Source organism: Pongo abelii, chromosome 2, assembly GCF_028885655.2.
Source record: "Pongo abelii isolate AG06213 chromosome 2, NHGRI_mPonAbe1-v2.0_pri, whole genome shotgun sequence".
NCBI lineage: Eukaryota > Metazoa > Chordata > Mammalia > Primates > Hominidae > Pongo > Pongo abelii.
This window is the reverse complement of record NC_085928.1, coordinates 94,402,693-94,416,082: the sequence shown is the minus strand read 5'-3', so window position 1 is coordinate 94,416,082 and position 13,390 is coordinate 94,402,693. Positions and strand designations below refer to the sequence as shown.

At 40.7% G+C, this 13,390-nt stretch overlaps 1 protein-coding gene across 27 annotated transcripts in view; it reads right to left on the bottom strand.

Moving 5' to 3' along the window:
• FHIT (fragile histidine triad diadenosine triphosphatase) overlaps positions 1-13,390 on the bottom strand; it is a 1,506,756-nt gene that overhangs the window by 165,408 nt on the left and 1,327,958 nt on the right. For 25 of the 27 annotated variants that reach the window (XM_063722037.1, XM_063722039.1, XM_063722031.1 and 22 more), the window contains one exon: positions 3,352-3,420. The exons of the other annotated variants lie outside the window; for them this stretch is intronic. In XM_063722037.1, the coding sequence (XP_063578107.1) occupies positions 3,352-3,420 (69 nt within the window). The remainder of the gene's footprint in view (positions 1-3,351; positions 3,421-13,390) is intronic. 27 annotated transcript variants of the gene reach the window in all.

Below are 13,390 nucleotides of genomic sequence, written 5' to 3'. Positions count from 1 at the left end.
CATGAACTTAACAAAGAAAACAATACGTTTCACTAGACAGTCACCCAAACATTGTAATACTAATAACAAAAAAAAATACCCCCACTATTTGTTACAGAACTTGTAAAACCTGAAAATGGTGGTATAGATCAAATGGGTCAAATGTGTAAAGAGAGAAACCACAAATCCAAGTGGCCCACACACTGACCAAATGTAGATATCCTCTTGAAGAACTGTGGCCATGTGCTCTGTGCTTGAGTGAATCCACGGATGGGAAGCTCACCCCCTTGGAAGGCACTCTTTAAGTGTTCAGAAGTTTTTTTCACTTTGACCTGTTATTATGTAGAGCTAATGATATCTGCCACTTTGTAGTCCGATAATCACAGATCTGCCCTCTGGAGCCACATAGAATGTATTTAATACCTTTCCACCTGCCAGCCCTTCAGATATTTGGAAACAGTGACTCTGTTACTATCTTCCCTCTAGAAGTCTTCCTTTTTCCAGGCAAAACATTCCCACCATCAATTACTCCCCAAATCTGTTTTCAGGCCCAACCACCCTTCTTATGAACCTTCTTATTTGTCACTAACAATCTTAAAACAGTGCCTAGAAAGAACACAATGTTCCTAGCCAATTTATACTCTGGGGCTTCTTTAGGCATAATTTTCTGTGTCTGCAGCAGTAGAAATACAACTACATTTTTTGGAGCTCAGCCTCCTGCTGTTCCTGTTTCCTACCTCCCACCCTCCAAGGCAGTCTGTTTGTTGAATGTCCTGAACAGATGCATAATCTAGAGCAAGTGCTCCCATCAATAGAAAGAATGCCATCCCTCATCACTCCATCGCTTCTGATTAAGATCACTTGGTCTAATGTACATTAAGTTCTATTCCAATAATGCCTGTGCTGTATTGCACGATTTTCATGCCTCTTTCTGGACACTGTGTTATTAGATACTCAGCCTGGAGAAACATTTCCATACAAACAGGAAGATAAAACTGAGAATGAATGGTTAAAGGCAAAGGGAAAATTGGGAATCTCACCCTTGGAAAGAATGGTAGATGGGAACATCCAATGACCTGGCTTTGAATCTGGTTCTCTATTTACTAACCATTGCTACTTAAAGAAAAATAGTAATAATAACAGTAAGAACAGAAACCACTATCTATTAACAAATTCTTGGAAAGTACCAAGCCCTGAAATAAGCCTTTCAGGTGACAATATCATATGGTTAGTAGATGCCACTGGGATTTGAACTTACTTCTGCCTGTTTCTAGACTTCAATCTCTACATAGTCTTGTACCACAATCTCCCTTAGTGGATACTGTCTATACTACATATGACTTATACCATTGATTTTTTAAAAAAGAAAAACTCTTACAGTAATTACTTCTCCTGAGATGATCCTCCAAAATGTGGGAAGTAGAAACATGTGTTTTCTTTTCTGTGGGGCCATCAGAGCATGCAGACAAGGGCAAAAGAATAAGAGAGGAGAGAGAGGCCATACACAAACCACAGCGCTGTACGTTGTGTCTTGAACTGGGCTGAAATGTAACCATGCAGCTTCGTTTTAAGCACATTTGGAACATCGACAAGATTTCAAGGTGACTGTTCAGCCTAAGAAAACAGTGTTTTCAAGCACTTTTAATGCTACTTTAGCAGTATTTACTAGTATATAATTCATGTGCTAATTTATTCATTAAAACAGTCTGTATTTGGCAACATTTTATTAACCTTAGTTTACATTAGTGAGATTGGTATTTGTATTTTAATTGCATCTCTTTATAATTACTCTATAATTCTGATTTTCTTCCAGTGTGAATTAAGCCCTTATCAATCCCCAAACTGCATTCCACATCCAACGAAAATGAGTTCAAATTATAGTTTTATAGAATATGGCTTTGGAAAACCCAGAGAGCCTATTCCCAAAGTTAGTCATGCATCAGAGTCTCCTGGGGATTTCCTTATACAATGACTGATTCCTGAGTGCTGTGCAATCAACTTGATCAGAATCTCCAGGGAAGGGACCTCCTGGGAATTGAGACCTGCAGCAACTGGTCCACAAATCGGCACTTAGGGACTGGTGACTAGACTATTTCCACTCTACACACATCCAGTACAGCTCTTGGAAAACGTACAAAGCAAAAGATAGTAAGGGTTATCCTAAAGGCAGAATAACCAGCCACCTCACGGAATCCAATGTGTCCCGGAAACATTAATTATATGTTTCATTATTAACTGCTGACCTACTGTTCTTTATTTTCAGGGTTTGAGTTGCCATTTTAATTTCATCACTGCAAAGAAGCCCTATATACACACACACAAAAAAAAGATGAACAGATTTTAACTGGTCCCTGGAAACGAGGTAGAGATAATCATGTGGTTTATTTGATAGAGCCACATGATAAACAATCAAGATAAACAATGTGTTTTAAAAAGCATTCTCAAAGAGTTAGAACAGGAATGTCAAATAGACGGCAAATATGATACCTCCCTCCTATCCGATGCCCTGCCCTTGGCAGGCATTGCTAATCAGTCACAGCATTTTTCCTTGCATCCACAAACAGCCTCAAAGTCCATTTAACCAATCACTCCAGGGCACTAGTGCTATCTAATCTGCTCTACCATGTGGGGGACATACTTTCTCCTCTTTGGCTACAATAAACAGGTAAATTGAAATCACCTTATATTTTATAACAGCCTGATCCATGACAGGCTGTATGCTCCACAAGGTGGAAATGGGCATCTGAAGGGTCTCATGTAGACAGGGCTTTAGGCACAAATCACCTGGCTCTTGCTGATTCATGTTTGTAGTGGTTTCACACTTGTATCTTTGAATGGGAGTACTTAGAAATAAATTAACTGCTTTAATATTTATGATATATGAGTTACACTTACTCAAACCAACCTAGTTTTTGCTCATGATAATTTAAAGTTTCACTTTGAATAAATGCTGTTGGGAAAGACAAGCTGAGTTCCAAAGTGTTTTAAAAATTAAGTGTAGCATTTGACTAAAAGAATCATATATTAATCTGCTTGATTTCCACTGGTAGCACTGTAGGTTTTCTTCTATGGAGATTCTGGGTCATATCTCCATGCAAATATTTACTGTCCTGGTAAATGACAGGATAGAAATCACAAGGACACTTGGTTTCTGCTGGTTTTCATTTGAAAAAGAAAATCATTATAATTAATTAGTCATGGGTTCCATGACGGCCATTCTTGACTCCTTGGCCTCTACTGCCACTTTCCAAGTCAGGCTAAATAGAATTCCATTTCAGACCATATCTAGGGTAATACTCGATTCATTAGGTTGATGTCATCCCACCAACAGTCCCCGTGATCAAACAATAAGATCAGAGAGAGCAGACCCACCTCCTCATAGATGCTGTCATTCCTGTGAAAGTCTCCAGCCTTCCTGGGAAGAACATGGATGTGAACGTGCTGAAAATGTACAAGAAAGAAAAAAACAATGTGATTATCTCCCCATGTATTTTTAGACTTGACAGTGATGCTCTCACGAAGCCCAATTACTCCACGATGGTTCCTGCTGGGTTATTTTTCAGAGGAAGTTGATATCCACCTTTGGTAACTATACCTGAAATCTGCCGAGAAGAGAGTGCACTAGGCAAGAGAGAACAACTTGGGGTATATATGAGAGTTGGAGCGAAATGCTAGAGTGTTTCAGAGTCTCTATGGAATTATTCATGGTTGTCAGTCTTGGTTGTAGTTAGCCAGTGCTTTGAAATGACAGCGCATCTTCAAAGGTGACCATTATGACTCTGAAACTGACAAGAAATAAGAATTGGCTAACAGAGAACTGCATAAGTAAAGAACGAATGAATGAGAGTAGCAAGTAGTATGGGCAGAATTACAGACTTGGGGCTTTGAAAAATAATCATATAATAGCAATACAAACAGTTCTCATTTATTAAGCATTTATTTCCTATGATAAGGAAAGCTCTGTGTTTGGCATTCTGTCATTTAGTACTCTTAAAAATCCTATGAGGTGGCCGGGCACGGTGGCTCATGCCTGTAATCCCAGCACTTTGGGAGGCCAAGGAGGGCGGATCACGAGGTCAGGAGATCGAGACCATCCTGGCCAACACGGTGAAACTCCGTCTCTACTAAAACTACAAAAACAAAAAATTAGGAGGCTGAGGCGGGAGAATGGCGTGAATCCAGGAGGCGGAGCTTGCAGTGAGCTGAGATCGCGCCACTGCACTCCAGCCTGGGCGACAGAGCGAGACTCCTCAAAAAAAAAAAAAAAAAAAAAAAAAAAAAAAAAAAAAAAATCCCGTGAGGCAAGGTCTACTATGATCTCCATTTTACAGAAGAAGATATCAATGTTCAGTGAGGCCAGGGCACCATAGGAAGTAAAAGTCAGCACTGGAAATGAGGTTGCCTGGCTTTTGCTTCCACGTGTTTCATGAGCACATGCACTGATTCTGCGAACTTAATCTTTTAAATAGCCCATTTCTCTAGTCTACTAAAGCACCCAGGTAATATACATAGCAATGCTATTATGCAATGATCGTGAATCAAGGCTCAGAGCATATCTAATTCAATATATTCTTCAAGGCTAAACTGCCATTTGAAAGTTTTACTTTCCAAATAGCCTCTATTGTACCTCAGCTGAAGTTAAACCTCATTTCTGCCCTTGAGCTATGTTCCACTTTTATTACAAACCATGGGGAGGAATGTGAAAATGAAGAGCTTAAATAGAGAGAGGTAGACAGAGGGTCAAACCTCATCCCTGATCACCCACCCCTTCTTGATTACTGTGATCGGGTTTCGAGGCTCCAAAAGGCCTCAAGAGAACGTAAGATTAAGTGTCCCTGTGACTTCACTGTACAAGGAGGGGGAAAATGATACGCTATTAAAGCCAAGGCAGGGTGCAACGTGGTCCAAGGCGAATGAAGCAGAGAGGAGCTTAAAAGCAGCCCCTGAGCACAGTTCCCAAAGAGTGACAGGCTTTTGCCAGAATATTCGCCAGTCAATGATAAAGCCAGTCACGGATCTCTCAGCAACTGGGCCAAATGTGTACTTAAGTCACAAAGATTATGTGAGCATGGAGAGAGAAAGTGAAAGAACAAACAAGGAAAAAATAAATCACAAACTACCCATGAAACCAAATTCTTAGGAGAAAGCCAGGCAGGTGGGCCTGGGCTGAAATCTATTGAAATCTCTAGATGGGATGACTTAAAAGCAAAACCAGGAAAATAACGTAGTACAAGGATACAGACAACTCTTAGAAGGAGCCTTCACTCACTCTTTAATTCTAGAATCTCCTGCTATCCTTTCTTCTTCTCCTCTTTTTCTCCTTTCTTCTTTCTGTCCCCCTCCTCCTTTCTTCCCCTCTTCCTCCCTCCCATCCATCCATCTTTCATCGTCTCCGTTATACATTCCAGGAAGTTCCAGACCAGTGTCTTGCAGTCAAACTTCCTAATACAAATCCTGGACCTACCACAAACTAACTGTGTGACCTTGTCTCACAAAGTCTATGTGTCAGTATCCTTATCTATATGGGGATTATAATGGTTGCTACCTCACAGGGTTGTTAAGAGGATTAAGTCTGCTAACCATGTGCTGAGCATTCAGCTTTGCATGTAGTTAGTACTCATTACCTAGAACTGTACAAGAATTAGTTTTACAGCATGGTACTGGTACCAAAACAGAGATATAGATCAATGGAACAGAACAGAGCCGTCAGAAATAATGCCACATATCTACAACCATCTGATCTTTGACAAACCTGAGAAAAACAAGAAATGGGGAAAGGATTCCCTATTTAATAAATGGTGCTGGGAAAACTGGCTAGCCATATGTAGAAAGCTGAAACTGGATCCCTTCCTTACACCTTATACAAAAATCAATTCAAGATGGATTAAAGACTTAAATGTTAGACCTAAAACCATAAAAACCCTAGAAGAAAACCTAGGCAATACCATTCAGGACATAGGCATGGGCAAGGACTTCATGTCTAAAACACCAAAAGCAATGGCAACAAAAGCCAAAATTGACAAATGGGATCTAATTAAACTAAAGAGCTTCTGCACAGCAAAGGAAACTACCATCAGAGTGAACAGGCAACCTACAAAATGGGAGAAAATTTTCGCAACCTACTCATCTGACAAAGGGCTAATATCCAGAATCTACAATGAACTCCAACAAATTTACAAGAAAAAAACAAACAACCCCATCAAAAAGTGGGCAAAGGACATGAACAGACACTTCTCAAAAGAAGACATTTATGCAGCCAAAAGACACATGAAAAAATGCTCACCATCACTGGCCATCAGAGAAATGCAAATCAAAACCACAATGAGATACCATCTCACACCAGTTAGAATGGCAATCATTAAAAAGTCAGGAAACAACAGGTGCTGGAGAGGATGTGGAGAAATAGGAACACTTTTACACTGTTGGTGGGACTGTAAACTAGTTCAACCCTTGTGGAAGTCAGTGTGGCGATTCCTCAGGGATCTAGAACTAGAAATTCCATTCGACCCAGCCATCCCATTACTGGGTATATACCCAAAGGACTATAAATCATGCTGCTATAAAGACACATGCACACGTATGTTTATTGCGGCATTATTCACAATAGCAAAGACTTGGAACCAACCCAAATGTCCAACAATGATAGACTGGATTAAGAAAATGTGGCACATCTACACCATGGAATACTATGCAGCCATAAGAAATGATGAGTTCATGTCCTTTGTAGGGACATGGATGAAATTGGAAATCATCATTCTCAGTAAACTATCGCAAGAACAAAAAACCAAACACCGCATATTCTCACTCATAGGTGGGAATTGAACAATGAGAACACATGGACACAGGAAGGAGAACATCACACTTCAGGGACTGTTGTGGGTTGGGGGGAGGGGGGAGGGATAACATTGGGAGATATACCTAATGCTAGATGACGAGTTGGTGGGTGCAGTGCACCAGCATGGCACATGTATACATATGTAACTAACTGCACATTGGGCACATGTACCATAAAACCTAAAGTATAATAATAATAATAATAATAATTACAATAAAAGAAAAAAAAATGAAAAAAAAATAAATAAATAAATAAATAAAAAAAAAAAAAAAAAAAAGAATTAGTTTTATTATTTAAAAAAACAAATTTAAACCTGAAGATCAAGTAGACATCACATTCAGGGATTGATTTCTACACCAGCAAAAAAATAAAAAATAAAATAAAATAAAGATATTAAGAAGCTTCTTGAATGAGGGCATTATTCAAGCATCTCTTTTGTGAAAGCTGGTTTCTGTTGCTTTGACTAGCCATTCTCAATCTTCCACCTGTACTTGGGGCTTGTTAAAATGCAGACTTCAGGGCCCTAAAAGTCTGCATTTCTAACAAGCTCCCAGCTGATGCTGGTCTAATGCCACACTGAGAACCACTGGCTTACAATATCCATCTGGTTTCTTATCTTGCTTCTGCCAGTGTGGGCAATGAGGTCACTTGCTGTTTTGCCTGCCCTACTGCATTATGTGTAGACTCTTTGTCTCTTTTCTTGTTTTTTCCTCTTTTCTTTCCTTCTTTCCTTCTATCTTTTCTCTTTTTTCCTTTCCTCCTTCTTTCCCTCCTTCCTTTTTATTTTTTTCCCTTCCCTTCCTTCTTTTCTCTCTCCCCACAGAATCTCACTCTGTCACCCAGGTTGGAGTACAGTGATACAATCATAGCTCACTGCAGCCTTCAACTCCCAGGCTCAAGAGATCCTCCTGCCTCAGCCTCCCAAATGGCTGGGACTACAGGTGCATGCTACCACACCAAGCTAACTTTTTTTCATATTTTTAGCAATGGAGTTCTCACTATGTTGCCCAGTCTGGTCTCAAACTCCTGGCCTCAAGCAATCCCCTCTCCTCAGCCTCCCAAGTAGCTGGGATTAGAGGTGTGAGCTACTATGTCCAGTATGTGGAGACATCTTTCTGAATGCTTCTCTGGCTTTCTGCACTCTGACCACTCTCCTTGCATGGTCCTCAGGAAAATGCCTGTTAGTATCCACTACTAACATATGGTGGGTTGCGAACCTGCACTTGGGAACCTCCAGGGTCCAGGTCTATCTCCTGCCTACTTTTCTTTACCTTCGTCTTCTGGGTTTAGTTCAGGGCTATCTCTATAGGCTGTGTTACCACCAAGTTCTAGAAAAGCCACTCTTGATCACTGGTAACCACTTGAAATTCGCCATGACACACTGAAAGAGTAAACAGCTCACTGTACAGGTGGTTTTTTTCCCAAGGGCATAGATCTCAACCCACCCTGATATCTTGACATAAATTCTTAAGTGACAGGCTGATCACAGGATGCTGACAACCCACTCAGCTTCTCAGAACAGGGAAATCATGATAAAGCCAGCTCAAAGCCTCATTGCTGTGAAAAAATACCATCACTATGGACTTCTAATAGAATGACATTCTGGTAAAAACGCTATGAATAGCAGAGATGAGGATAATTTGATATAATCTGTTCTTACTGCTTTCATATTAAGCTGTGGTGATCACAACTTACTTTTCTAAGTGCCAACAAAACGTCTGTTTAATAAAAGCCTTCCACAAATTTGCTAGGGGTTGCAGTTTAGCTGCTTGAGCTAGAAGAGTATCTTTTTAAAGTCCCATGACACATTCCACACCAAAAATGTTTTCATGGTCAAATAACATTTCACAATGCTCATTAGCACATTAAAGTATGAGAATTTCCACACAAAAGATGCTTGTTTAACTTCATCTAATCCAGCATTCTAGAAACTTATTTGATTGTGGAGTGCTGATTTGTATTCATGTAACACTTCTGTACACTTTTCTAAAGTATAAATTCGTTCACTCAAAAATATCTATTTCTAGGAACCAGGGATATGTTAATGGACAAGACAAAGCCTCTGTCCCCATAGAGCTTATATTCCAATGGGTGATGCAGAAGATAAGTAAGGAAATGACTATAAATTCTAATTTTGGATAGAAATAAGTGTCCTGAAGAAAAACATAATGGTATAAGGTAAATACCGAGCACTGGACCATTCTAATGTTTGAAGTTTGGGAAGAGAAGTAAGACTCGATTTAAGGCTGTAGTAAGGAAAGGGGCAAAATCAAGAGAGGGTAAGTTCCAACAGCCCAGAGAACAAATTTCAAAGAGTGTATCACTAACAGTGTGAAATGTTTTTGAAAGCTTGAATTGTTTCAGTAAGGCTAGGAGAACAAAATTTAAAATCCCATGAAAAGATGCTCAACGTTATTAGTCATTAGGGAAATGCAAATCAAAACCACACTGAGCTACTACTTCATACCCACTAGAAAGGCAATAATCAAAAGATACACAATAACAAGTGTTGGCCAGAGTGTGGAGAGCTGGAACCCTCCTACACTACTGGGGATGTAAAATCACACAGCTACTTTGGAAAACAGTTTGGCAGTTCCTCAAAAAGTTGAACATGGAGTTACCATGTGACTCAGGATTATGATCCTAATAAATACTCAAGAGAACTGAAGACATATGTCCACACAAAAACTTGTACGTAAATGTTTACAGCAACATTATTCACAATCACCAAAAAGTATAAACCACCCAAATGACTATCAACTGATCAATGGTAAACAAAGTGCAGTATATGAAGACAATAGGATATGATTTGGCCATAAAAACGAGTGATGTGCACTGAGTGAAAGCATCATGCTCAGGGAAATAAGCCAGACAAAAATAGCCACATATTGTACCATGCCATTTATATGAAAAAGCCAAACGAGGCTAATTCATAGAGAAAGAAAGATTTGTGGTTGTGAAGAGGGATGCAGAGTAACTGCTAATGGGCACAGGGTTTCTTTTGGGTTAATGGATATGTTCTGGAATTATATAGCAGTGATGGTTGCACAACTTTGTGACAATACTAAAAGAATCAACTGTATATTTTAATAGGGTTTCTTTTATATTATGTGAATTATATCTCAATAAAGCTATTATTTAAAAAAAAAAAAAACTGCAGGCTGGGTGCTGTGGTTCACGCCTGTAATCCCAGCACTTTGGGAGGCCGAGGTGGGAAGATCACGAGGTCAGGAGTTCGAGACCAGTCTGACCAACATGGTGAAACACTGTCTCTACTCAAAATACACAAAAAGTTAGCCAGGCGTGGTGGCACATGCCTGTAATCCCAGCTACTTGGGAGGCTGAGGCAGGAGAATCACTTGAACCTGGGAGGTGGAGGTTGCCGTGAGCTGAGATCGTGCCACTGCACTCCAGCCTGGGCGACAGAGCAAGACTCTGTTTCAAACAACAACAACAACAAAAACCCAAAACTTAACTTCAGTGGGTTTCAGAACAAGCGGGTGAAATAGAGACAGCATGCAGTGCCATCATTTTTAGAGGCTCTGCCTCTTCTGTGCTGTCTCTGCTCCTTCCTTCATCTCTTTGAACACATCTCTTCTGCTCATAGTCACCTGAGGATTGTCAGTGTGGTCATACCGATATCCTTTTTCCTTGTCAGAATATATTGTAATTTAATTCTAAGGGATAGAAACATGGCTTATGGTGGGGGAAAGGGCAAGGAAGGCTGAAGAGCTATCCTGCTCCACAGCTGGTGTCCTGCAACCTCAACCAGTTGGCCCTTTGTGAATCCTTCTCCCTCACATGTGCCAATGAGCAATCGCAAAAGGCAGGTCTGATTCTAAAGAATAACAGACGACAGTGTGGTAAAAAGATAATGGCCACCTTCAAAGATATCCATGACCTAATCCCTGACCTGTGATTATGTTAAGTTACAAAAGATTAATTATGGCTGAAAATGAATTAAGGTTACTAACCAGCTGACCTTAAGACTGGGAGAGGTATCATAGAGTTTCCAGGTTGGTCCAATGTCATCAGAAGTCCTTAAAACTGGAAGAGGGTGAACATCATCAAAATTGTAAACTTTCTACTTCAAAGGCCACAAGCAAGAATGTGAAAAGCCAAGCCAGAGACTGGCAGAAAGGATTTGCAAATCACCTATCTGATAAGGGAAGTATATCTAGAATACATAAAGAACTACTTACAACTAAGTAATAAAAAGACAAAAATCCTAAGTAAAATGGGCAAAGGATATGAATAGACATTTCTCCAAAGAGGATGGATAAATGAATACATGAAAAGATGCTCAACATCCTTAGCCCAAAACCACAATGACAATACCACTTAACACATACTAGGGCAACTGTAATAAAAAGGACAGATAGGCCGTGTGCGGCAGCTCACACCTGTAAACCCAGCACTTTGGGAGGCCGAGGCGGGTGGATCACAAGGTCAGGAGTTTGATACCAGCCTGGCCAATATAGTGAAACCCCGTCTCTACTAAAAATACAGCAATTAGCCAGGCATGGTGGCACGCACCTGTAATCCCAGCTACTCAGGAGGCTGAGGTAGGAGAATCGCTTGAACCCGGGAGGTGGAGGTTGCAGTGAGCCAAGATTGCACCACTGCACTCCAGCCTGGGCGACAGAGTGAGACTCCATCTCAAAAAAAAAAGACAGTTAATAAAAAATTCTGGCAAGGAAGTGGAGAAATTGGAACCCTTGTACAAGCTGGTGCAGATGTAAAATTGTACGGCTGCTTTAGGAAAGTTTCCGCAGTTCCCCAAAAGGTTAACAATAATGTTACCATATGACCCATGCACTGTTTCCAGTAACTTGTTATAGCAACAAGTAGAGAATGAATACAGACGCCTTGATATTTTTAATGCATAGTTTACACATTTTTCTTATCTCTACAACACCTCTATGAAGTATTATTCTACCAGTTTTATAGGTAAGAAAGAGACAAAATTTTCTCTCAGCAAGACGCAGAGAAATCTTCACCTATTGCTTTTTTTTTTTTTTTTTGAGACAGGGTCTCACTCTGTCACCCAGGCTGGAGTGCAGTGGCACGATTTCGGCTCACTGCAACCTCTGCCTCCTGAGTTCAAGCGATTCTCCTGACTCAGCCTCCGGAGTAGCTGGGACTACAGGAGCACGCCACTATGCCCGGCTAATTTTTTTTGTATTTTTAGTAGAGATGGGGTTCCACCATGTTGGCCAGGCTGGTCTCGAACTCCCAACCTCAGGTGATCATGCCCAGCATCTATTGTTCTTTCTATGTTTGGATAATCACCAACAGCTTTCAACTTGGAATAACCAAATATAATGTAACAATAAGATTGTTTCCATTTGCCGAATATCAACACCAAAAACTTACAGCACAGAAAATCTGGAAGAGACAGAAAAACACACAGGGAAAAATTTAGATCACCAGTTAATCTCACTACCAAGCACTAACAATGTTTTTCTTCATGTAGAGTGATACAAATGTGATATACACTTTTTTTTTAGTCTCAATTGCCCCAGACACAAACCCTGAAGCAAGGATGAGAGTGCAAGTAGTTTATTTGGTGGGTGATCCCTGGAAACACAAGTAACAGAAGGAAACAGGAAAGGAAAGGAGGCCAATATAGGATGTGTGAACAAGTGAGTTATTATTGCATGTGACTGGAGCTTATAAAACCTGCTAGAGAACTCTGAGAGCCAGTGAAGAATATGCATCCCAGAGTTATCCCAGCCGAGGGGTGAGGGAACTAGCGTATTCATACACCAACTCTTGTCCTCACTGGTTGAGAACTGCTCCTGGGGAGGCATCAATACTCCAGCACTTCTGCCTTCTCCCACCTGGAGAGTGAGAAAAGCCAGGTTTCCAGGGTCAGTCAGATGGAAGTCAGGCTAGGTAGGATGCATTGCAGCCATGGCGGGTGGGAGGAACACAATGTGGGCAGAGCACAGACCCCACTTGTAGCAATGCTTTGCACAGTGCTGTCTCATTTCTGACACCTGGAGTCTCATAATTTGCTGCTGAACTGAAAGTTCAAGTATTTAGTCTCCTTTTCATGGGTGAGATACCAGACAGATAAAGATCTGGTTAGTGGTTCTTAAACTGCAAATCCCAAAGCCCTAGAGCTTCCAGAACAAGCCTGGTATGTCCAGGGAGCAGCTCATGATGGAAGTAAGAATGGGGCACCAGAAAGGGCAGCAGGCTTCAGTTCCCCCTCCGTGATTCAAACAGAGCAGCTCTGTTTTATCTGTTTCTATGTTGGGATCCCATGCACGATTTCATTTGCAAAAGAATTTATTACTAAAACAAACAAACAGAAAATCTTTGAAAACAACTAGGATTAGAATTAGGAAACATTGGGGGGTGGTAAGAGTGTTTAATTTCTTCATTTCACACAAGAGGAGAGTGGTTCTTAGAAGACCAATAGCAAAGCAATGGCAGGGCCGGGACTGGAACCATGAGAACCCCGAAACCCTGACTTGTGTTCCAGTGTTTTCCACCTCATCTTGCCCATCCTACCTTTCCCAGATCTCAGAAAGGTAGAAGCCCCTAAAATTAAGCAGTTTGGTGTTC